The sequence below is a fragment of the Vicugna pacos genome, chromosome 11 (assembly GCF_048564905.1).
Source record: "Vicugna pacos chromosome 11, VicPac4, whole genome shotgun sequence".
Taxonomy (NCBI): Eukaryota; Metazoa; Chordata; class Mammalia; order Artiodactyla; family Camelidae; genus Vicugna; species Vicugna pacos.
The window spans coordinates 54,880,640-54,902,756 of record NC_132997.1 but is presented as its reverse complement, the minus strand read 5'-3'; the positions used below and the strand labels follow the sequence as shown (position 1 = coordinate 54,902,756).

The following is a 22,117-nucleotide window of genomic DNA, read 5'->3' as shown; positions in this document are numbered from 1 at the left end:
CCACGGATATTTTGTAAGTTACTGTGAGTTCAGTCTGCCATTTGACAGTGATGCTGGCAGCTCACTGGGATGAAAATGTCCTTGTAGGTGGTATAAACCCCCTCCTCCTTTTCATGGATTTTTTTTCTACATAAATTAATTTCATTAAAAGAAAAAGGTGAGTTTTGATGAGCAAGATAAAGCAAAGGTATCATTAGAATAAGCACCAATCTCTGTGATGTGATATCAAGACGTACATAGATGGGACACCAAGCAATCACCCTCATTAAATTTCTGTCAGCCCCCTACAGAAGGGATAATTATAAATATATATCCTACCTTCATACTTACTGATTTCATTTAACTATGTTTTATAATGAGAAGATTTGTTAATATATTTGCTAATTTTTCTTGTGAATAAGTATTATATTATTAGCAGGTTTGAACTGAATTAAATCCTGAAATGCTGCCCACTGTAGGAATTCAGTCAGGTGGACAGGTGTCTTTCTCAGATCCATGTATCTTATTCTTATTGCACCTTTGGTTGCTGCAGCAGACTTTACTTCTCGGCTGTTCTTCAAGCTAATTTTTTTTTAATATACTAAGTTTTATTTAATTATAGTTGTTTGAGCAAAGCTAGAAATCTATCTCCTTTAAAGGGGAGGCCTTTTTCACATCTCATTTTTGGGTAAAAAGTTTTTTTTTTAAGATAGGTTTTTTAATAATTGTATAATTTCCAGTTACTTCTGTTCTTTTGGCATCCAGTGCTGCATTCTAAATTCCAACCTGTGGAAAGCTGATGTAGGATCAAAAGGACATTATAGATTTCCTCATGAGTCTTAGGACTCTTGAGCATATGGCTTTAGGAACTAAGATACACAGCTAGTAATTTGGTGATTAAATTTTTTTTCTCAACTAAACTACAAATTCATACTTCCACCTGAGGAAAGGATGTGTCATAGGTGTCACTCTTGTAGTGACCACTCTTAGAGCAGAAAGTGATGTTAGCATTTCAACAGAAGATTTTGCCTCCCTGTTTAGTTAGCTGGCTCTGGAAAACAAAATTATCTGCATTCTCTAATTCCTTCTGTACTGTCTTCTCTTTTAGGGATTGGACTCTGCTCAGAACAACTGTGGGCTGATGCACACTGCAAGACAGGGAGGGTATGTTGCTTTCACTCCTAGAAAATGTGTGTGCTGAGCCCAGGTAATCTAGTGTTTTGGAAGAAAAGTATAATACACTACAATAAAAGTTGACATATTCACCGTAAGTAATAATGACCTATTAAGTAAATTCTTTTCCCATACCATTTGGCTCAAGACACTAAGCACATCACGCTTCAGTCTTTATGCATTCTTATGCTTCACACGTTCTTTTGCCCAAACTAGTCCTCCTAACATCAGCTGATGTTGCAGGCTTGAATTTTATCTAGGTGACGTGGTCATTAAAACAACTCATTGATGGCAGTGTTTTCCAAAGTGAAGTTACAATTATAATATAATTTTGGTACAGTAGACTAGGAAACGCATATTTAAAATCCTGTGAGCTCTGTGCATGAGCAAAAGTGAAACTGAAACTTAACTCCTCCAGAAAGAGAGAGAGAGAAAGAAGCCATACTCTAGACTCTGAAACTACTATGAAGTCCATTATGAATTCAACTGGGGTGAGCACAATGAGTGTAGTTATAAAATGACCTCTGTGACTTATTTTAAAAAGTGTTATTAAAATCACTCTACCTTCATTACCATTAACTCTACTTCATAGTTCACTGGTACAATTCACACATTTTTTTTGAGTTATACTTTACTCAATGCCAAAAGGGTTTTCAAACTGGCCTTTTCCTGTTAATTGCACTCTCAAGCCAATACAGATGGAGTTTCAGAGCCGTGGAGAACTCCTTACACTTCTGTTATCATACCTCACTCGGGGATATAGTTAGATACCCGTTACAGCAATGGGTGAAAACTCTTCTTCCATGTATGTATTCTGGTGGACCCAGTTAAATCTACAGCTCAACATGCAGAACTGCTGAACACAGTGGAGTCCTAAAAGGCACATTTGCGGCATCAAATTGACTTACTGACTTTATAATGTTAATAAATAGTTTCATGAAGAAGTAAGTCAGACCTTGAAAATCCAGCAATGAGCTTGACTGCTCAGGTTTGCTCAGGAGGGATGTTACAGCCCAATCAGTTGACAGTAGTTACAAATACTTAGAGACTGATTTTTTTTCCCCCGTAGCAGGAGTCACAGATGTCTGTCAGGTTAGATCAGATAAAGACAGCATGGAGATTAAATGGGAAAGTATTTTTATGAAATCTTTTGTTTCTACTGAAAACCAAGCCAAGAGCTCATGTCAGTGTTTTAATTCAGATCGAAAAAGGTGAGTGTTCTTAAGCTGTTACAGATGAACAGGGCTCACTCGAGTCTCCTGTGTTCATTTAGTAATGGATATAAGAGATTCTCTGTGATGGGGAAGGCTGAATGGCACCTTAATGTTTCATTCAGTCAACAAGCATATATTGATTACTTATTAGGTGCTGGCTTTACAGAATGACAATGACATGATCCCAAAGATACGTTGCTCATGTTGGTCAGGCTTCCAATGTTTTACATTATCTATGGGTTAAATTCCAAAATAGTGAACTTACAGAACTAGTCAAGTGTAAGAAAGAACAAAGCAGTGTGGTTAGCCAGGCCTTTGTAATATAAACACTCGAGTAGAAGAAGGGTTTCAGTAGACATGTCTTCCTCTAAATTCGCTCATGACTTGCACTGGGTGGATTTTTTTCTTTGCTGAGGCGCGTCTGACAGCTGCACAAGTTTCCTCTGGCTTCTCTCTTTTAATCAAGGGTTTTTTTGCAGGAGCCTTCATTCTCCACATCACAACTGGATGCCGAGGCCCAGCAGGACTCTGAATTCGGATGATCTTGGTTGAGGCAATGTAAGACATTTTCACTGTTTGAACTACAGCATTCATTAAATTTTTGGCTGCTTGGATCAGGGAGGTAACACTGTCCAACTGTCCAAGGGAAAACAAAAAGAAAAAAGCTATTATTCAAGAATATAATCAGAAATTTAAACAGATTTAATGTTACAGAAAATGAAATGCACCACTTTTTTTTATCTTAGAAATGAATGAGTTAATCCCCATTTTATGTATCTATGTAAATTGTCACATCAATCTATTAATCTTTTAATAATTTATCTATCTGATGAATAAATAGATCCATATTTTACTCTCTCCGGTGATATCTTAGATTAATTTCTTTCTCTTGGTTTTCAGCGAAATAGATTCTATCTATTCTGTATCCTATCATAAGGTCCGAATAGTCACTGCTTTCTTTGTAACAGATCTCCCTATTTCCAGGAGTAATGTTGAGCTCCTTCTATAAGAGATGACTATCTACAACTGAAAATTCTTCCTCTCAGGGAATTCATAGTTTAAGATTAATGTCATATTCACACATGCATGAATACCACTCATTTTCATAAATATTTCCCAAACAATCCCACAGAAAACTTTTTTTTTAAACACAACATTTAAGCTCATCATTCAGTGTTAAAGTAGATAAATCCAAGGCTTCTCAAAGTTGTTTTAAATTCCAGGTCTAACTATTTCATCCTAGTTTTCCCAGATATTAAATAGTGGGGGGAAAAAAAGCTTCATGAAGTTAAATACGGTGGGTAAAGAACCTAGTAGAATGGCTGCCAAAGAGTGGATTGTTATTAAATTTTGCATTTGTTTCTTATGAAGACTGATGAAATTGCTTAATTACAAAGATGCACTAATGAAACAACTAAAGGAAATCTTTCCCCACATAACTCTGTTTTCTGATTGTTTTCTGGGTTCACAAAAACAATCTTAGGGCAAAATGCGGTGATATTCCTAGAATCTTGCAAAAGACTTTAGGCTAAGCCAAGTTGGTTCATTTTTATATAACTAATGCCTCTTCCATTATTTGAGTTTGGCAGATTGTCATCCACAGCCAGCACATACGGGAAGAGGTGCCTCCGCTGTCACCCCTCTGTGATGTGTGCTATCTGGGCTGAGGCTCCAGTGCTGGCTCTGTAGTTACTGAAAACCCATCAGCAGATGTCTGGCCTGAGTCCTCTACCTTTGCAGTTTGAGGAGCCTCATCTCACATACAGAATAAATGAGCGGAGGAGTGTAGTTAGGGGAGGTTTTGTGCCTGGGGCAGTGGTCTCGCTGGCTGCTTCCTAGGACAAAAATTTAATTAGCTCCGTTATATGCCAAGCCTGAAATCCTTGAAAAGGTAACACCAAAAAATATGTAATTTGAAAGGCAGGAATACCTGGCAACCACGTATCTTTAAGTCTTTTTACTTATTGAAGCCAGAAATGTGAAAATCTGGCATGTGGCAGGAAAGACACATTTTTTGCAAACATTAAACAGGATTTTATGAAGCACTTACATGTATTTTAGAGGACACTTAGGGTTTCTGAATATGTACACAACTTAAAAAAAACTAGACTTTGAAGAGAATAATACACTTTCTTATTAACATTATGGACAAATTGCTGGCTCAAATCTGTTGTCTAACGATTAGCAGTTTTCATTAAAAACCTGGAGTTCGTAAGATTCCAAAAGTAGTTCCCACTATCACCATAGGAAGAAGAAATTTGTGTTGTTGTTGTTGTTTTAATGATGAATTAAAATGAATTGTATTGAGGATCCTTGGTAATGTTCTCTCTTAAACATGAAAATATTTGGTTTACTCCCAGTGCTCTGTGCTACCATTGAGTCTTCCGTAGAAGGTGGTCCTTTGAATCTGCTGTCACTCAGGATTTCATCAGGGGGCTCTGGTCTTCCCATATGAAAAACTTACATTCTCTTCACCTTCTTTTGACTCTCATATCATGTACAAACTGCATTTATTTCATTTCCTTTTGATTTTTCCATACAAGTGGTTCATATATGTAAACCGATAGTTTACAAAGGATGTTTCAGTTAAATGTGTGCCTTGAAATGTGGAAATGGGCTTGGCTTCTTTCCTCACTGAATCAGCAAAGTCCTGTCTGTGCCACTGTGATCCCTTAGCCGCCCTCTGACAAGTCCTTTTATTTTGAAATCCTGAATGACTGTAGTAGGACTTCTTCTCTGGCTGACTGAGAAAAACCACAGGGCAAATTATCCCCCAGGAGAGCACGAAGACTAGTTTTGCAGCAGTTTAGGAGCATTGTTGCAAGAATACTGTTATTTCCTGAGGTAAGCTTGTAAGACACTCTCTGAGGATCTTCGAGGTCGAAGATCTAGGGGTGCTAAGATACATGACTTTCTGCTATTAACCAAATCACAGGCCATACAAGCAAGGGGCACAGATAAGCCTAGCAAATGGGAGGAAATTTTGTTCAAGGCCCAAGCAGTGCCTCAGGCCTGCTCATAGAGGATAACTGTACAGTTCCATTTCTGCAAGTAATTTATTAAAAATACACTTATCTAGGCCAGTTTTAATGAAAAATCCTTCAAGGGAAGGATTCGAAAGAATCCTTGTTCTGAAAACAAAGCAAATTTTTGTACGCTAATGGACTACCTTGGGATCTCTGTGTTGAACTTACTGAACGAAGTTTCTGAATTTCACAGGTGTACCTGTGCAAACAAGAGTGTCAATTTGCTCTAAAGGTCTGATAGAATAAACTAATGGGGCTATAAAAGTCAGGTCCAAAAATTCTCTATCACAGATCACTTTTATCAACTGAAAAGCCTTCTAGGCAAATGTAACTTGAAAGGTTTACCATTGAAGGAGCTAATTTTCCTAACATCTGATAGCACTCTTCTCTGATCTAGACGAAGTGTTCCTGATCAAGGTTATCTTCTAAAGCCCTCAAACCTCCTAAGGTTGTATGTAAATATTTGCATGCAAGTACATGTAAGTAGCTTCCTACCACCTTCTCTCCATAAAAGGGGACAAGGTTTTAAATAACTTATCAAAGAGGATTATGACCTAAATTAAAGGCCTCTGATCTAGATAAACTGGAAGTCTGTTCTCCTGCCACAGTAAACAGGAAGGTAGCCACCCTTCCCGGGTGGGCACTTGTGCTTATTCTTACACCACTGGTGTGGTTTCAGAGTAAGTGAGCTTATTGGTCTGTTGATGTCACAATAAGTTCCTCAATATTGTCTGTGTTCAAATACAAATTGGATATAGTTCATGCTTCTTTTTTTTTTAAGAATCAAGATAAGTATAGAGATTATGCCCAGTAAATTAGCTCTTACTCTAACTGCAAGATGTATTTTGTAAATAATCCAAAGTATGACCATCTAAATGGAGTCCTTTGCAATATTTTGTTGTAATGTCTCATCTCTGCTTTATGGTATGTACTCTGATTTCAGTTAAGCTACAGTACAAATCTGTCCAGTTCTAGAAGTACTCTCAGACCAAAGGCTTGGTCTTGCCTAGAGATACGTCTACAACCCTTTGCTATGGAAAAGGAGGAGTTTTACTAACAAAGGTATGTTCTTTTCCCTCATAAAATGTCAATGTTTTGTCCACATGTCTAGTATACATAGAATGTCTGGATCTTTTTACAGAAATCAAAGTTAAAACACCTGTGATGTCGGTCCTCAACAGCTACATCAAGGAGGCAAATCCTCGTCCAGATCTTTTTGTAATTATTGGTAGCCAATAGGAATATCCAAAAAAGACATGCTAGCTATTCTTTCTTTTAATTTTCTGAGTTCCTCAACTTTATGTCAGAGCACCAGAAGGCCTCTTACTATACCAGGCCTTGTATCCAGGTCTCTGTGTTTTGCGTGAGGCTGCTGAGCCCAAGTGAACCTCGCTCCCACTGACGTAAAGCTCATCTCCTTGCACCTGGGCTGCCCCCTGGGGAAGGCACAGGCAGCTTCCCACCCGCCGTGTGAACTGCCGTGCCAGCTACTACAGGGGGACTCCTGTGCAGAGAAGAGCCTGATGTTGCCTGGAAAAATACATTTCCTGTCCCATAGCCTTCTGGGTAAACTGGTGCCAAGTGTAGCCTGTGATGCTCTCGTGAGTCTCAGTGTTTCCTGAACTGAAAGACCCCTGGTGGATGGTGCATCTGCACAAAAGCAATCCTTGAAAGGCAAGTAGGTGGAGTTTGACTCCAAGTATAATAACACCTTATAATAATTGCTAGCATGTATTGTGTGCTTCCTGTATGTTGGCGCTGTTCTAAACACTTGACGTAAATTAACTCTCAGTATCCTATGAGGTAAGTACTAGTATTATCTCCACTTTAAAGATGAGGAAACAAAAGAACTGGGAGGTTTGGTAGCTTGCATAAGGCGACAAAGCTATTAAATGGCAGAGCTGGCATTTGAGCCGAGGCGGTCTTGTTCAAGTGCCTGGTGTTCTTACCTGATTACACAACCCTGCCTCTCAGGAATGTGTCACTTCCAATGTGTATTTATTTTCAGATATTACAAAGTTGAAGAAATAGAACTAACATTAATACAATGTCCTCTTTTGTTTTAAATAATTGACTGTCCAACATCTGCTTTGGGGAAGGTTATAGAATTTTTGCAGTGCATGTTGGTACTAAGAAAAATGAGAGCATCATACTTTCCAAAATATTTTGTTAGGATGGTGCTTTGATAATGTTTAGACCCCACCATTTCCTAAGCAGCATTTTTTTGAAATAGCAAATAGAAATAAATACTCAATCATTCTTACAAGCCCCAAATCATCTAAAGACTTTTAGATTAAGGATATTTTTTAACAAAGTGTTTTTAAATTTTAAAATGTGGATCTCAGTAAACAAGCCAATAACAAAAAAACATAAACAAATCATATTATAGCTTCTGGGACATGGAATTATATAACCTTTATTTCATTCTTTAAAATGTGTCATAGTACAAACTAATTTTATTTGAGAGTCAGAGAAAAGTCAATCAATTTGTTTGCCTTGGTTTTGCAGTAGAAACCAGGATTTGGTCCCCTGACCTTGGAGTTTCTATTTAACCCTTACTTAATTTTAAAGTGCTCAGTTAAACTATTTGGAAATAACATTAGTGTAGGTAATGTAAGAAAGCTATATATATGTTTCTTGGTATGTGATGAGTGACAGCTTAAATATTTCTTAAACTTAAGAGTTTATAGTCTTTTTAAATTATAAGTGAAATTTTCATTTCTCGATTGATCTAATAGTGAGAGCTGTATGCCATAGGAAATGCTTAAATGTGTATTTGCTAGCAAAAATGTATCATCTAATTCAATGTTTTTATTATCTACCGTGAATCTTCCTTGAGAACTTAAGTATCCCAATACTTGTTTAACACATTCTTTTGTTTCTGAGCAGATTTTTAGAAGAACGGTCTGTATTGAAAACATTCTCCTGTTTCAGATGCTCTCAAAAAAGCTCAGCAGCCAGGCTTAATGGGAAAATCAAAGAAGGGGCTTTGGTAAGGCTGGTCAGAGTGGAGTTACACACCCAAACTGATATTGTCACACTTATAATTAAACTGAGAAGTGGCTACTTCTTTGAATATGAAGAGTTATGGGCCACTGATAGTATTTACCTAGTAGATTTGTTTCTTGTCTACTCTCCATTAGAACATGACAACAGAAAAGGACAACTTAAGCTGAAAGAGGAAAAATCAAAGCAAGGAATAACTAAAGAAATGTAACACTACTGAGAGAGCCAGACATGAAATCAAATATGACATTTATTCAGTTGTAATACTGTTCTGTCAAAAAACATTTTCAAATCTTACTGCTTTCTAAAGCACATACTCTAAGACAAAAACATTTTATGTCATCTTAAAAGGAAATACTCCAAATGTAACACCAATTCAGGTGGCTACTCAGAATGCTTTTTAATTCTATTTGAAATGACCAATTATAAAAATATGATTGGTTATATTATGATTAGCTATCCTTCAATAAGGTTGGCTTAAACCCAAATGATAACCTGAAGAACTAATTTTCTATAACAGTACATCACAGCTACTAGTTATGCAGATTCAAAAATTAGTATATTCTTTCCTAATCCAGCACTAGTAGGAGTGGGCTAAGTTTGGCATGGTTGTATGAACATCGATGCTTTTTTTTTGCAACAAACTGTGCTCTTTGTCTTTCTTGTTTTTTCCTTTCCATCATGAGGACAGGCAGTGAGGTCTGCCCTCTCTACAGACATCTGTTGATAATGTTGCAGAAACTCTGGGCTGAGACTAAGAAAGCACCAGTATTGGTCCTAGATCCTCCACTCATCTCTTGCATGACCACAGGTAAGGAAAAACTAGGTTGTGTGAAGCTAAAAATCCAAGTGGCATCTATTTCCAGTTCATGCAGGGACTCCCATTCCACAGACCTTTTCACATTCCTACTATTTTTCAAACTGTCTTGATTGTCATTATCCTATCATTTTAACCCCTCTATTAAGAACAGTAAACATTTCTTTGCTTCTCTTTGCTATAGTCATCTAGCAGAAGAGAATCGTCCATGTTCCTAGCACTGACCCATTGATTACTCTTTTAGAAAATCCCTTCATTGGGGAAATGGGTTTCAAGATAAACTGATGAGCTGACAGACAATGCTTGTTTGTATCTTTAGGCAACTGCACTTACTCTGCCCAAACACTATTCCAACCGTCCACTCTAGTTCTCACTTGTTCTACTGATTACTTCATTTAAAATATATATAAAGCAAACAATAACATAAGAGTAACAAAAACAGAAGCAGTAAAATTAAACTGTCTGAACTTGCCCTTAATTCTTATCCAGTTTTATTAAAATAAGTTATTTCTTTTTCTCTCAATAACCAGTACTTCTTTTAAAAAAATTTTTTTGTTGAAGCACCGTCAGTTATAGTGTGTCAATTTCTGGTGTACAGTACAATGTCCCAGTCATGCATATACAGACATATGTTCATTTTCATATTCATTTTCATTGAAGTTTATTACAAGACATTGAACATAGTTACCTGTGTTACACAGAAGAAACTTTTTAAGATCTATTTTTATGTACAGTGGCTAACATTTGTAAATCTCATACTCCCAAATTTATCCCTTCCCACCCACTTTCCCCAGTAACCATAAGATTGTTTACTATGCCTGTGAGTGTTTCTGTTTTGTAGATGAGTTCATGGTGGCCTTCTTTTTCTTTTTTTAAGATTCCACACATGAGTGATATCATATGGTATTTTTCTTTCTCTTTCTGGCTTACTTCACTTAGAATGATAATCTCTAGATCCATCCATGTTGCTGCAAATGGCATTATTTCATTCTTTTTTATGGCTGAGTAGCATTCCATTGCATAAATACACCACATCTTCTTTATCCAGTCATCTGTCAGTGGACATTTAGGTTGCTTCCATGTCTTGGCTATTGTAAACAGAGCTACTATGAACACTGGGGTGTATGTATCTTTTTGAATTAGAGTTCCCTCCAGATATATATCCAGAAGTGGGATTGCTGGATCATATGGTGAGTCTACTTTTAGTTTTTAGAGGAATCTCCATACTGTTTTCCGTAACAGCTGCACCAAACTGCATTCCCAACAACAGGGTAGGAGGGTTCCCTTTTCTCCACACTCTCTTCAGCATTTACTGTTCATGGGCTTTTGAATGATGGCCAGTCTGACTGATGTGAGGGGATACCTCATTATAGTTTTGATTTGCATTTCTCTGATAATTAGCGATACTGAGCATTTTTTTTCCATGTGCCTTTTGGCCACTTGTATGTCTTCACTGGATAACTGCTTGTTTAGGTCTTCTGCTCATTTTTGGATTGGGTGCTTTTTTTTTTTTAAATTAAGTTGTATGAGCTGTTTGTATATTCTGGAAATTAAGCCTTTGTCAGGCACATCACTTGGAAGTATTTTCTCCCATTCCATAGGTTGTCATTTTGTTTTGTTAATGGGTTTTTTTGCTGTGCAAAAGCTTTTAAGTTTATTAGGTCCCATTTGTTTATTTTTGCTCTTATTTCTATTGCCTGGGTAGACTGCCCTAGGAGAACATTACTAAGGTTTATGTCAGAGAATGTGTTGCCTATGTTTTCTTCTTGGAGATTTGTGTCTTGTCTTGTATTTAAGACTTTAAGCCCTTTTGAGTTTATTTTTGTATATAGAATTCAAACTTCATTGATTTATATGCTGTTATCCAGTTTTCCGAACACCACTTGCTGAAGGAGACTATCTTTTCTCCACTGTATAGTCTTGCCTCCTTTGTTGAAGATTAATTCCGTAGGTCTGTGGGTTTATTTCTGGGCTCTCTCTTCTGTTCCACTGATCCATATGTCTGTTTTTATGCCAGTACCATACTGTTTTGATTACCACAGCTCTGTAGTATGTCTGAAGTCTGGGAGGGTTATTCCTTCAGCTTTTTTTTTTTCAATATTGCTTTGGCAATTCTGGGTCTCTTGTGATTTCATAGAAATTTTAGGATGCTTTGTTCTAGTTCTGTGAAAAATGTCCTGAGTTAAATTGATAGGGATCACATTAAATCTGTAGATTGCTTTGGGCAGTACGGCCTTAATAACCAATACTTCTAATTATACTCTAGATTCTGTTCATTCTTTGCCTTATTGGAGAGTGTGCACAATTGATTCTTACCTACAAATGCATCTTCATTCTATTCCTTTCTATTGACTTTTTCACTATAGTATTTATTCATATTTCTTACTGAAGTATAGATTTACAATGTTATGTTAGTTTCAGGTGTACAACATAGTGATTCAATATTTTTATAATTATAATACATTTGAAGTTATAAAATACTGGCTATATTCCCTGTGCTGTACATTATTATATCCTTGTATGTTGCTTATTTACACATAGCAGTTTGTATCTCTTAATCCCACCCCCTCTGCTGCCCCTCCCCCACATCTTTCCCAGCTATTAATGACTAGTTTGTTCTATATATCTGAGTCTGTTTCTGTTTTGTTATAATCATGTTTGTTGTCTTTCAATAGATTTCTGTATCCTAATCTTGTATCCTGCATCTTTACTGAATTCATTTGTCCTAACAGCTTTTCTGGGGGAGTCTCAGGGTTTTCTCTCTGTAGAAACGTGTCATCTGCAAATAGTACAGGTTTTTTTTTTTTACCTTTGCTTCCAATTGGGATGCCTTTTATTTAACATAGTATTGAAGTCCTAGCCACAGCAATCAGAGAAGGAAAAGAGATAAAAGTGGCGAGAGTGAGCATTCTTGTCTTGTTTCTGATTTTAGAGGAGAGGCTTTCAGGTTCTCACCATGGAGTATAATGTTAGTTATGGTTTTGTCACAAATGGTCTTTATTATGTTGAGGTATGTCTGCTCTATGTCCACTTTCTGGAGAGTTTTTTTTTTTTATCATAAATGGATGTTGAATTTTGTCCAAAGCTTTCTATGCATCTATTGACATGATTTGTATGGTTCCCTTTGGTGATGTGGTGTGTCACATTGATCAGTTTGTGAATATTAAAACATCAATTGCATCCTTGGAATAAATCTCACTTGATCATGGTGTTTGATTCTATGAATGTATTACTGGATTTAGTTTGCTAACATTTTGTTGAGAATTTTTGCATATATGTTTATCAGTCATATTGGCTTGCAATTTTTTGTGTGTGTGATATCATTGTCTGGTTTTGGTATTAGAATAATGCTGGCCTCATATAATGAGTTTGAAAGCATTCCTTCCTTTGCAGCTTTTTTGAATAGTTTGATAAGGGTGTTTTTTTTTTAATTGTTTTAATTTTCATTGAAGTACAGTTGCTTTATAGTGTGTTCATTTCTGGTGTACAGCATAGTGGTTCAGTTATATATATGAAAAGGAATAATATATTCCTTTTATCTTACTTAATATATTCCTTTTCATATTCTTTTTCAGGTAAGTGTTAACTCTTCTCTAAAAGTTTGGTAGAATTCACTTGTGAAACAGTCTGACCCTGGACTTTTATTTTCTGGGAATTTAATTTACTGATCCCATTTCATTATTGGTATTAGTTTTGTCCATGTTTTGTGTTTCTTCCTGATTCAGTCTTGCAAAATTGCATGTCTAGGAATTTGTCCATTTCTTCTAGGTTGTCCGTTTTATTGGCATATAGTTGTCCTTAGTAATCTCTTATGATCCTTTGTGTGTGGGTTGTAACTTCTTTTTCATTTCCAATTTTATTGATTTGGGCCCTCACTCTTTCTCTTGGTAAGTCTGACTAAAGGTTTATCAGTTTTTAAAAATCTTTTTAAATAACCAGTTCTTAGTTTCATTAATCTTTTCTAATCCCTCTTTCATTTATTTCTGCTCTGCTCTTTGGCCTTCTACTAACTTTGGGTTTTATTTTTTCTTGTTCCTTTAGGTGTAATGTTAGGTTTTTTACTGAAGATTTTTCTTATTTTCTGGATCAGTCTTGTATCACTATAAACTTTCCTCCTAAAACTGCTTTCACTGTATCCCATAGGTTTTGGATCATTGTGTTGGGTTTGTGTGTGTGTGTGTGTATATTTTTTTTTAATTGAAGTAGATGGTTTACAATGTGTCAGTTTCTGGTGTATAGCATAATGTTTCTGTCATTCATATACATACACATATTCCTTCTCATATTCTTTTTCCTTATAGGTTACTACAAGATATTGAATATAGTTCCCTGTGCTATACAGTAGAAACTTGTTTACTTTATCTGTTTTATATGTATTATTATCTGCACTAACTACTATATATAAACAGTAAGTTTATACTGGATCATTGTGGTTTTATTTTCATTTCTCTCCAGGTTATTTTTTTTACTTCTTGATTTCTTCAGTGATCCATTGGCTGCTCAGTAGTATATTGTTTAGCCTCCACATGTGTGTTTTTTTGTAGTTTTTTTTTTCTTGCAGTTGATTTCAATCTAATAGTGTTGTGGTTGGAACAGATAATAAGATTTCAATTTCCTTAAAATATTTTAGGATGTAGGGCTGAATTTGGAACAAGAGCGTCTGGCGGGGCACAGAACCCCAGGTAGTTTTCAGTCTGCTGCCTCTGTTGTGACCAGGAGTAAGCAAGTCTGTGTGTGTTCTTAAGGAGGGGAGTCTTGGTTTCTTACAGCCTTCCAATAGGCCCCACTGGCTTTCAAACCAGCTAAGGGGGCTCATCTTCCCTGTGTTGGACCCCAGGGGTGGCCTCCTATGTGGCTTGAACCATTTTGCTCCCCAGGGAATATCCTCAAGTCTCTGATAGACCCCCTCCTCTTCTGTGTCCGCAGCTAGGGGTGTGAGTCCCAACCAGATCATGTCTCCTCCCTTCCTACTAGACTCTGTGTGGATCTTTGTTTACAGCCTTAGATGCAGAAGAGCTGTTCTGCTAAGACCCAGGTCAATTTTATCAAGAGTCACTGTATCTGTAGTTGTAGTTTTGATGTGTTCTTGAGGGGAGGTGAGCCAGCATCCTCATACTCCCCCACCTTGCTCTCTCTCCACCTTCACTGTAGTATTTAAATGTTCATGAAACTCTATTGTAAAACAAACAGCCAGAATTTTTGAAAGGTTTTATATACTCCCTGACAGTATTTTCTTTGCTTCTCAAGCAACTGGACTCTTCCTTTCATGTACATGTTTCCCCTTTTTTCTACTAGATATTGGTAGATACATAATTATATATGATAATTATATTAAACCACATACTTAATATGTATTATAACTTCTATATAATAATATGTATTATCTAACGTCACATTTAATATATATTGAATATAATGTAATTTTATAAATTTGGTTTCTTTTAATCAAATTTCATTTAGCGGTCAATTCTCATTCTGATATAATAGTCCATTATGCAAAAATAAAAAAAACAGTTTATTTAGCCATTTTACTGTTGATGGAGTTTTACATAGTTTGGGGCTATTATGAATAGCAGTTTACAAATGTTCAGGTATGTGTATTTTGGTGAACATATACACGAAGCTTTGTTAGGTAGATAACTGAGAGTGTAGTTGCAGAGTCATAAAAATGCCCATATTCAGTTTTATTGGATACTCCCACAGATTTCCAAAAAGCTCTTGCAAATTTATACTCCCACCGCAATATCTGAGCTTTCCAATTGTAACACATCTTCACCTACACTTTTCACCCTGTATTTTTCATGTTAGCCATTTTGGCAGATTTATAGCTAAGATTTTAATTGGCACTTCCTTGGTAACTAATGAAACTGAGCACATTCTTCTATGTATATACTAACCTGCCTCTGGAGACCTTGCAAAATTCACTTAAATCTTAATATTTTTTCTAAATTCTTCTGGATTTTCTAAATGCATAAGCATGTCTTCTATAAATGATGACAATTATATTTCTTCTTTTTCATTTGTCTTTTTTTCCCCTTGTATTATTACACTAGGTAGAACTACCGTACAGAAGAAGAATCCCAGGTATTTTTTAAAATTTATCTTCTACCTCAGAAAGAATGTTTTCAATCTTTTGTTATTTATTTCTTAGTTACCTCATGGACTAAATATTTATTTTTTAAACTTTTCTGGTAAGGGAGGATTTCCGAGTTTTTTCTTCTACCTAAAATATTATTATAATTAGAGACTATGCGCTGAGTGATTTCAAAAATTTACTATTTGTTGGTGTTTTCTTCATGACCCAACATATGGTCAAATTTGATGTGTGTCAGAAATACTAGAAAGGAATGTAAACTTAATATTGTTATATCAGCATTGTTTGATGTCAGATAGTTTTCTTGGGCCTCTTCTCAGTCCAGTCCATCCCCATCCCAGGTAACAACTGATCTGTAGATGTACCTTCTGTAGAGCTGCATATAAATGAAATTCTACAGTATGTATTTTTGTCTGTTTTGCTTTTTCCCTCAGTTGTAAGCTTCATCCATGTTGCTGCATGTATTGGTAGGTTATGATGTTTGTTACTGGGGGGTATTATATTTTATATGTATACCAAAACTTACTAATCCATTCAGCTGTTGACTAACCTTTATTCATTTGCAATCTTTTATCATAATAATAAAAGATGCAATGAGGAACTATTAAAATGTTGACCAAAGTTATGTTACCATTTTTAAAATTATTGTATTATTTAATTATTTTATTTGGGGGGGAGTAAATTAGGTTTGTTTATTTTTAAAGGAGGTACTGGGGATTGAGCTATACTCTCCCTACTTAGTTACCATTTTAAATTACCACCAGCAATAATATTAAACAATTACTCTACATCTTAGGCCATATTTGGTATTTTAGGCTTTAGACATTCATGTCACTGTGGTTTTAAGTTGCTTTTCTCTTACTATTAATGATGTTGAGGATAGAGTACTTATGTGAATGTTCACTATCTTAGTGAAATACCTGTTAAATATTTTGCTTCATTTTTCTAAGTCTTTTGTTAGGTATATATATTACAAATATTTTCTCCCAGTCTGATTCTCCTTTTCATATTCTTATGAGTCATGTGAGTTTTTTAAATTTGATGAAGTACAAATTATCAAATTTTTTCTTTTATGATTTATTCTAGAGGTTTTGAAGTTTTAGATTTATGTTTAAGGCTATGGCTGACTTGTACTGATTTCTGTTTATGGAGTGATACTACAGTACATTTATTTCATATTATAGATAGCCAGTTTTTCAAACACCCTTTGGTAAAAATATTCTTTTCCTTTAAATTATCTTGGTCATATATGTGTGTCTATTTCTGTCATGCTGTATACGCTCACCATCTGTTAGTCACTTTGCAGCTCCCTTGGTTATCAGATTGTTGAAGTATTGCCATGGCTGTATTAGGGTAAGCCTCATTTTATTTAATAACAGCCCCAAAGTGCAAGAGCAGTGATGCTGGCAATTTGGTCAGTCTCTTACTGTGCTAAATTTGTATATGAAACCTTATTATAGGTATGTATAGGAAAAAAAATAGTACATACAGGGTTTGGTACTATCCATATTTTCAGGCATCCACTGGGGGTCATGGAAGGTGTCCCCTGCAGATAAGGGGGACTACTGTAGATTATTGCTAGTTATAGAATTGGAGATGGTCAGTTTTAGAGTCAATTATAAGTTTTCATGAATCTCCTTTGAAGGAAACGACAAGTCTTTTTTCTCTGGCTGCTTTTAAGATTTTAGCTTACTCAAACTGCTGATTTAAAAAAAGTAACATAGGTGTCATGCTATTTTGTTATATACTCTGCTTTGGATCCACTGAGCTGCTTGACCTTGTTAGCTGACCCTCTTCAGTTAGGAAAAATTCTAGGTAGTTAATTCTAGGCCGTCAGTCCTTCAAGTACTGCTTTTGTAGCCTTCACTTTCTTCTTTAGGAGATCTAAATACATGCATGCTAAATTTTGTGCTTATTCTATACATTTCTTATCTGATTTTTCTAGTTGTTAATAGCGGGACCATTGGTTTATCATAACCCACTACATTCTACCCAGCAATGGAAGCTTTCTCATTCCATTTTAGTCTAACAATCTTGAATATTAAGAATTTATGCAAGCTATAAACACTTAGGGAAGAAACTTTTTTTTAGGAGGATATTTTCAAATAAACATAGTTTATCCACTTACCTCTGTTTTTCCCATGCAGAATTTTCATGGGCAGGATGATTTTTCCAGATGTTTCTTAAACATTTGGGTTTATAGCTGTCTCCCCACCCTCCTTCAATCTAAGCCCACTCATGGACTCGCAAGGCTACAGTTACCATTAGTTTGCTTATAATAATGATTATGAAAATATCACCTGAGCTCTAAAATTAAGAGCTCAGTTAACATACACCAGTCAGTCACTTAGGCAAAAACTAAAAATTACCTTTGATTTACCATTCTCCAGCCATACCGTTTCATAAGTCACCAGGGCCCCTTAGTCTAATCCTCTCAATAGCTCCCTTCCCTGTCACCACCCTAGAGGAAGTCACTGCCTAACCTGCATGACTGCAGTATGTTTTTGGGTTCTGTCTCTGCCTTTTTACTCCCCTTTAGTCCATTCTCTACATTAACACAAAACATGATCTCTCAAAAAATTATTTTTACAGTACGCTGTATTGGACTTTATAATCTGTAACAGAATAAGAATACATTTTAAAGCCTTAATCCTTTTTCTTCCTGCCATGCAATAAACTAGTTTTTAAACATGCCACGTATTTCTCATCACATCTAAGCTTTTTTCACAAGAACTTTCTTCTGCCTGGAAATAACCTCTTCCCTTAGGTCTTAATGTTAACATCACTTTCTCAAAGAAACCTCCCATGATACCTAGACTAGGTAGAACAGCTTTTTATACATTGTTAGAGCAGTCTATAGTTCATCTCACTTTAGTCATCATAAGGCAATAAGGTCCACGTAGAAGAGACTGTGCTCTCATATAATTGCTTGACACAGGGTACAGGAGGTACATGAGACACAAATTACTTGAAATATTTCTATAAGTTGTAGAACTAAAGTATAGCAAACAGATATGATTTCAATTCACTTCTTTCTCAAAACAGTGTTTCCCAGACCTTCTACATCCAAGGGCCATAAAACAAAGTTTTTTGGCATCTAGGAATGGCATATAAATTCTTGATCAAATGATGCTTCTCATTATTTATGGTTAAAACTCTAATAAAAGACATGCTTGTCAGAAAATTCCAAAACCCACATGTAAGATCACTCGATTTAAATATAATACATCGATAAGACAGACATGCAGCCTGGGAAGAAATTATTTAGCTTCCTTGAGTTTCTGTTCAGTTTCAGGGCTGCTTTTTAAGATTAATCTTAACTAGGGCTTTACACGTACATGGACATTTGTACCTAATGAAGCTGTCATCTTTAAAAGCTTATAAAGTTAACTGGCAAATAATATGACAGAATTTGGAGCTCTTGATGGGGAAAAAAAACTAAGAATAAATTCTACCTACATTGGAAAATCAAGGAATAACACAAGAACATACCTTGACAATAAAAGGTGAAGGGGCACATCCTATGACTCTTTCTCATACCAACAGACCCCTCTCAAATTAGCACGCAGCCAGTCTTGCTCATCACAATCTTTTTAGTGAGTGTAGCAGTCAGGGTCCAGTGAGGAAGACAGACTATCTCAGGTAATTTCAAAGTTGGAATTTAATACAGAATATTGGTGACTGAGGCAGCCCTCAACTTACCATCAGCATGAACTGTTACCATTCCTAGGACTGCATGAAATGGAAAAGCTGAAACTGTGACAAGCAGCTAAAACACCAAAAGTGAATGAGTGCTTGCCAGTAGACTGCCAACTGACTCCCATTGGTTACACCTAGCCGAAAATCTTGGGTATAGAAAGGTTCTTAGAGCAAAAGTAACCATGCTTAGCAAAGTAAGATTTTTGCTGGAGCAAGTGTATTCCCTCCATGTCAATATGGCGTGGTGTCATTCATAAAATATCTTAGAACTCACCGTTTCACTTCTGTGTTTGAAAAAGTTCATGTCTGTCCTCTCATTAAATGTTTGCACAAAATCAAGTAGTTAGTTTCAGCCTTTGTAGTAGTCAAATAAGATATGGGCAAACGCTGGCTCCTGTAGCTCTCAAGGTGCTTTACCTACTTATGATCTTTAAGAGGCTGTCAGACATGCCTATGTTTCTCGAGAAAAGTTTTGCTATTTTGTTGGGAAAATAGAGGCTACAGGAGTGAGGGAGTGCATAAATGAGTTCTAAACTACAATATACATAAGCATTTACACTGTGTATACTTACACACGGAATGTGTTTAAATGTCAGCTGCCCTGTTTTGAAGTACCTCTGAAATCACACCTCATGTTGCAAATTTCATTTGTATCCTAGCTTTTCCAGTCTTTGATGACTTGATCATGGTTTAATTCTATAATTATAATAATTAGCTCATTTTTAAGTTAAAAACTGAATTTCATAATTATCTATAAAATAAAACCTGTACTGAAACCATTACTAGCTTTAGACAATTAGAACAAGAAAATCTAAGATAAAGCTGCCATTTTCTGTAGACTCTTAATCTCGTTTGCTTCCTGAAGTCTCATGTAAGTGGAAAATCTGGGTGCTATGCAAGCCTCACGCCTCCTATGGGCCACAGACATTACAGTTATGTTCTGTGGCAGTGAGCGGTTTAAGTCTAGCACAAGAAGCAGCAGCATTAACTTCACCATTTATTGCTTCATCCACACACTGGAAGGAAAGGGCAGCAGGTAACAAGACAGAACAGTGCTTCAGAAATTATTCCAGGAGGAGCCTGGAGCAACAAAGGGTTGTTATCTCGGCTGTGAGGCATGGAATATGTCAGGTGTAAAAAACATACCTTGAGGAAAACAATTAAAGTGTCTTGAAAACGACTGTATTCTATTTATCTGAGGCTCACAAGCTTTGTATCTGAGTAAGTATCAGTGGTTGGGAAGGCATCCAACAATGGGGAAATACCAAAACATTCTGTTCTTGAATTGAGTCTCTTTTCACATCAGAAATCTCTCTAATCCTGCCTAGAGTGTCTTATAAAACAATCTTCCAGAGTCCTTCTATAGATAAGCACAGCTGTCTCTTAGTTGAGGGGATGAGATTCAAACACGTTTTAGAGCAGCTGGTTGTCGCCCTCCCCGCTGCTTGGAAAACGGGAAAGTTTACTGGCAGCAAACCCCAGACTGAAAGCAGCAGGTACCTGCACTGACCCCCAGGCGCTGGAATTCAGCAGGCAGCAGAAGCAGGAAGCCGTGTGTGTTCTTTAATCTCTGTGACTTTAGCCTTTGTGTGAATTCAAAGAATAAAGCCCACGTGGTTGGTGGGTAGCTGTGGAGGGGGTGGGAGGATACCTCCTAGGTGGTTAAGAATATGGACTTTGGAAACACATCCTTTCTCTAGGTCTCAGTTTTCCCCTCTGTAAAATGGAAAACCAAAAAGATCTACCTCACAGGATTGGCACGAGGACAGACTAAGTACATCGTACAATCCATGGAACATGCACTGATTCACTATCACGATTATCAAGGTTTTGAAAACAACAACAATCCTTTCCCACCAGTTACTGCAAAAAGTAAAACAATGAGGAAAGATGGGAGTAAGTACCCCTACTTTGCAAACCTGTGTCAAGGGCTATATGCTTTAAAATAGTATCCATAGTCAGAATAACAACCCTATGAGATAGGTATTATTTTTCCCATTTGGCAGATAAGAACTGTGACTCAAGAGAATTTCAGTGACTTGTCCATGGTAAGAGGTAAAGCTGGATTCAACCCAAATCCCTAAAACTCCAGGTTCCCTGCTTACTCAGCCACCTTGTGCTGCTACGCTCTCCAGAAAAGGAAGTATTTTGTAATTTAGTCAAAAATTTTTTCTTGTTTGGGACCCTTTTGCTCTGGCTGAAACCTCCCAACTCACTCTTGCTTCACTGCAAATATTTTGCACTGAGCTATTCCTCCTCTTTAACTGGGAACTCTTTTGTTTTAACCCCTGAACATTTAAACTGTTAATTTCCAGAATATACAAAATTCCAGCTCATATAACTTAATAAGAAAAAACAAACCACACAATCCAAAAATAGGCAGAAGATCTGAACAAGCAATTCTCCAATGAAAACATACAAATGGCCAATAGGAACATGAAAAAAATGCTCAATTTCGCTAATTATCAGAGAAATGCAAATCAAAACTACAATGAGGTATATATCCCTTCACCTCAGTAAGACTGACCATTATTCAAAAGTCCACAAACAATAAATGCTGTAGAGGCTGTGGAGAAAAGGGAACCCTCCTACACTGTTGGTGGGAATGTAGTTTGGTGCAGCTGTTATGGAAAACAGTATGGAGATTCCTCAAAAAACTAAAACTAGACTTACCCTATGATCCAGCAATCTCACTTCTGGGTATATATCCAGAGGGAACTCTAATGTGAAAAGATACATGCACCCCAATGTTCATAGCAGCTCTATTTACAATAGCCAAGATATGGAAGCAACCTAAATGTCCATCAGCAGATGACTGGATAAAGAAGATGTGGTATATTTATGCAATGGAATGCTACTCAGTCATAAAAAAGAATACAATAATGCTATTTGCTGCACCATGGATGGACCTGGAGAATGTCATTCTAAGTGAAGTAAGCCAGAAAGAAAGAAAAATACCACATGGTATCACTCACATGTGGAATAGAAAAAAAGAGAAAAAGAGGACAGTAATGAACTTACTTACAAAACAGAAACACTCAGACAGAAAGCAAACTTATGGTACTGGGGGTGAGGGGGTGGGAAGGGATAAATTTGGGAGTCTGAGATT

General features: G+C 36.4%; 1 protein-coding gene and 1 long non-coding RNA gene across 6 annotated transcripts in view; one reads left to right on the top strand and one right to left on the bottom strand.

Moving 5' to 3' along the window:
* Nucleotides 1-2,664: 2,664 nt before the first annotated feature.
* The window catches only part of CTNNA3 (catenin alpha 3), a 1,353,918-nt gene continuing 1,334,465 nt past the window's right edge, over nt 2,665-22,117 (bottom strand). For all 3 annotated transcript variants that reach the window (XM_031682182.2, XM_072971428.1, XM_072971430.1), the window contains one exon: nt 2,665-3,002. In XM_031682182.2, the coding sequence (XP_031538042.1) occupies nt 2,715-3,002 (288 nt within the window). In that variant the 3' untranslated portion in view covers nt 2,665-2,714. The remainder of the gene's footprint in view (nt 3,003-22,117) is intronic.
* Nucleotides 2,845-15,887, top strand: LOC140699325 (uncharacterized). Of its 3 annotated transcripts, none has more exons than XR_012077401.1 (6): nt 2,845-2,924; nt 6,336-6,454; nt 8,327-8,384; nt 9,085-9,209; nt 15,269-15,299; nt 15,744-15,887. It is a non-coding gene; the product is annotated as an uncharacterized lncRNA (long non-coding RNA). The 3 variants fall into 3 exon arrangements; XR_012077399.1 differs by having other exon boundaries at nt 8,282-8,384; nt 9,090-9,209; XR_012077400.1 differs by having other exon boundaries at nt 8,282-8,384.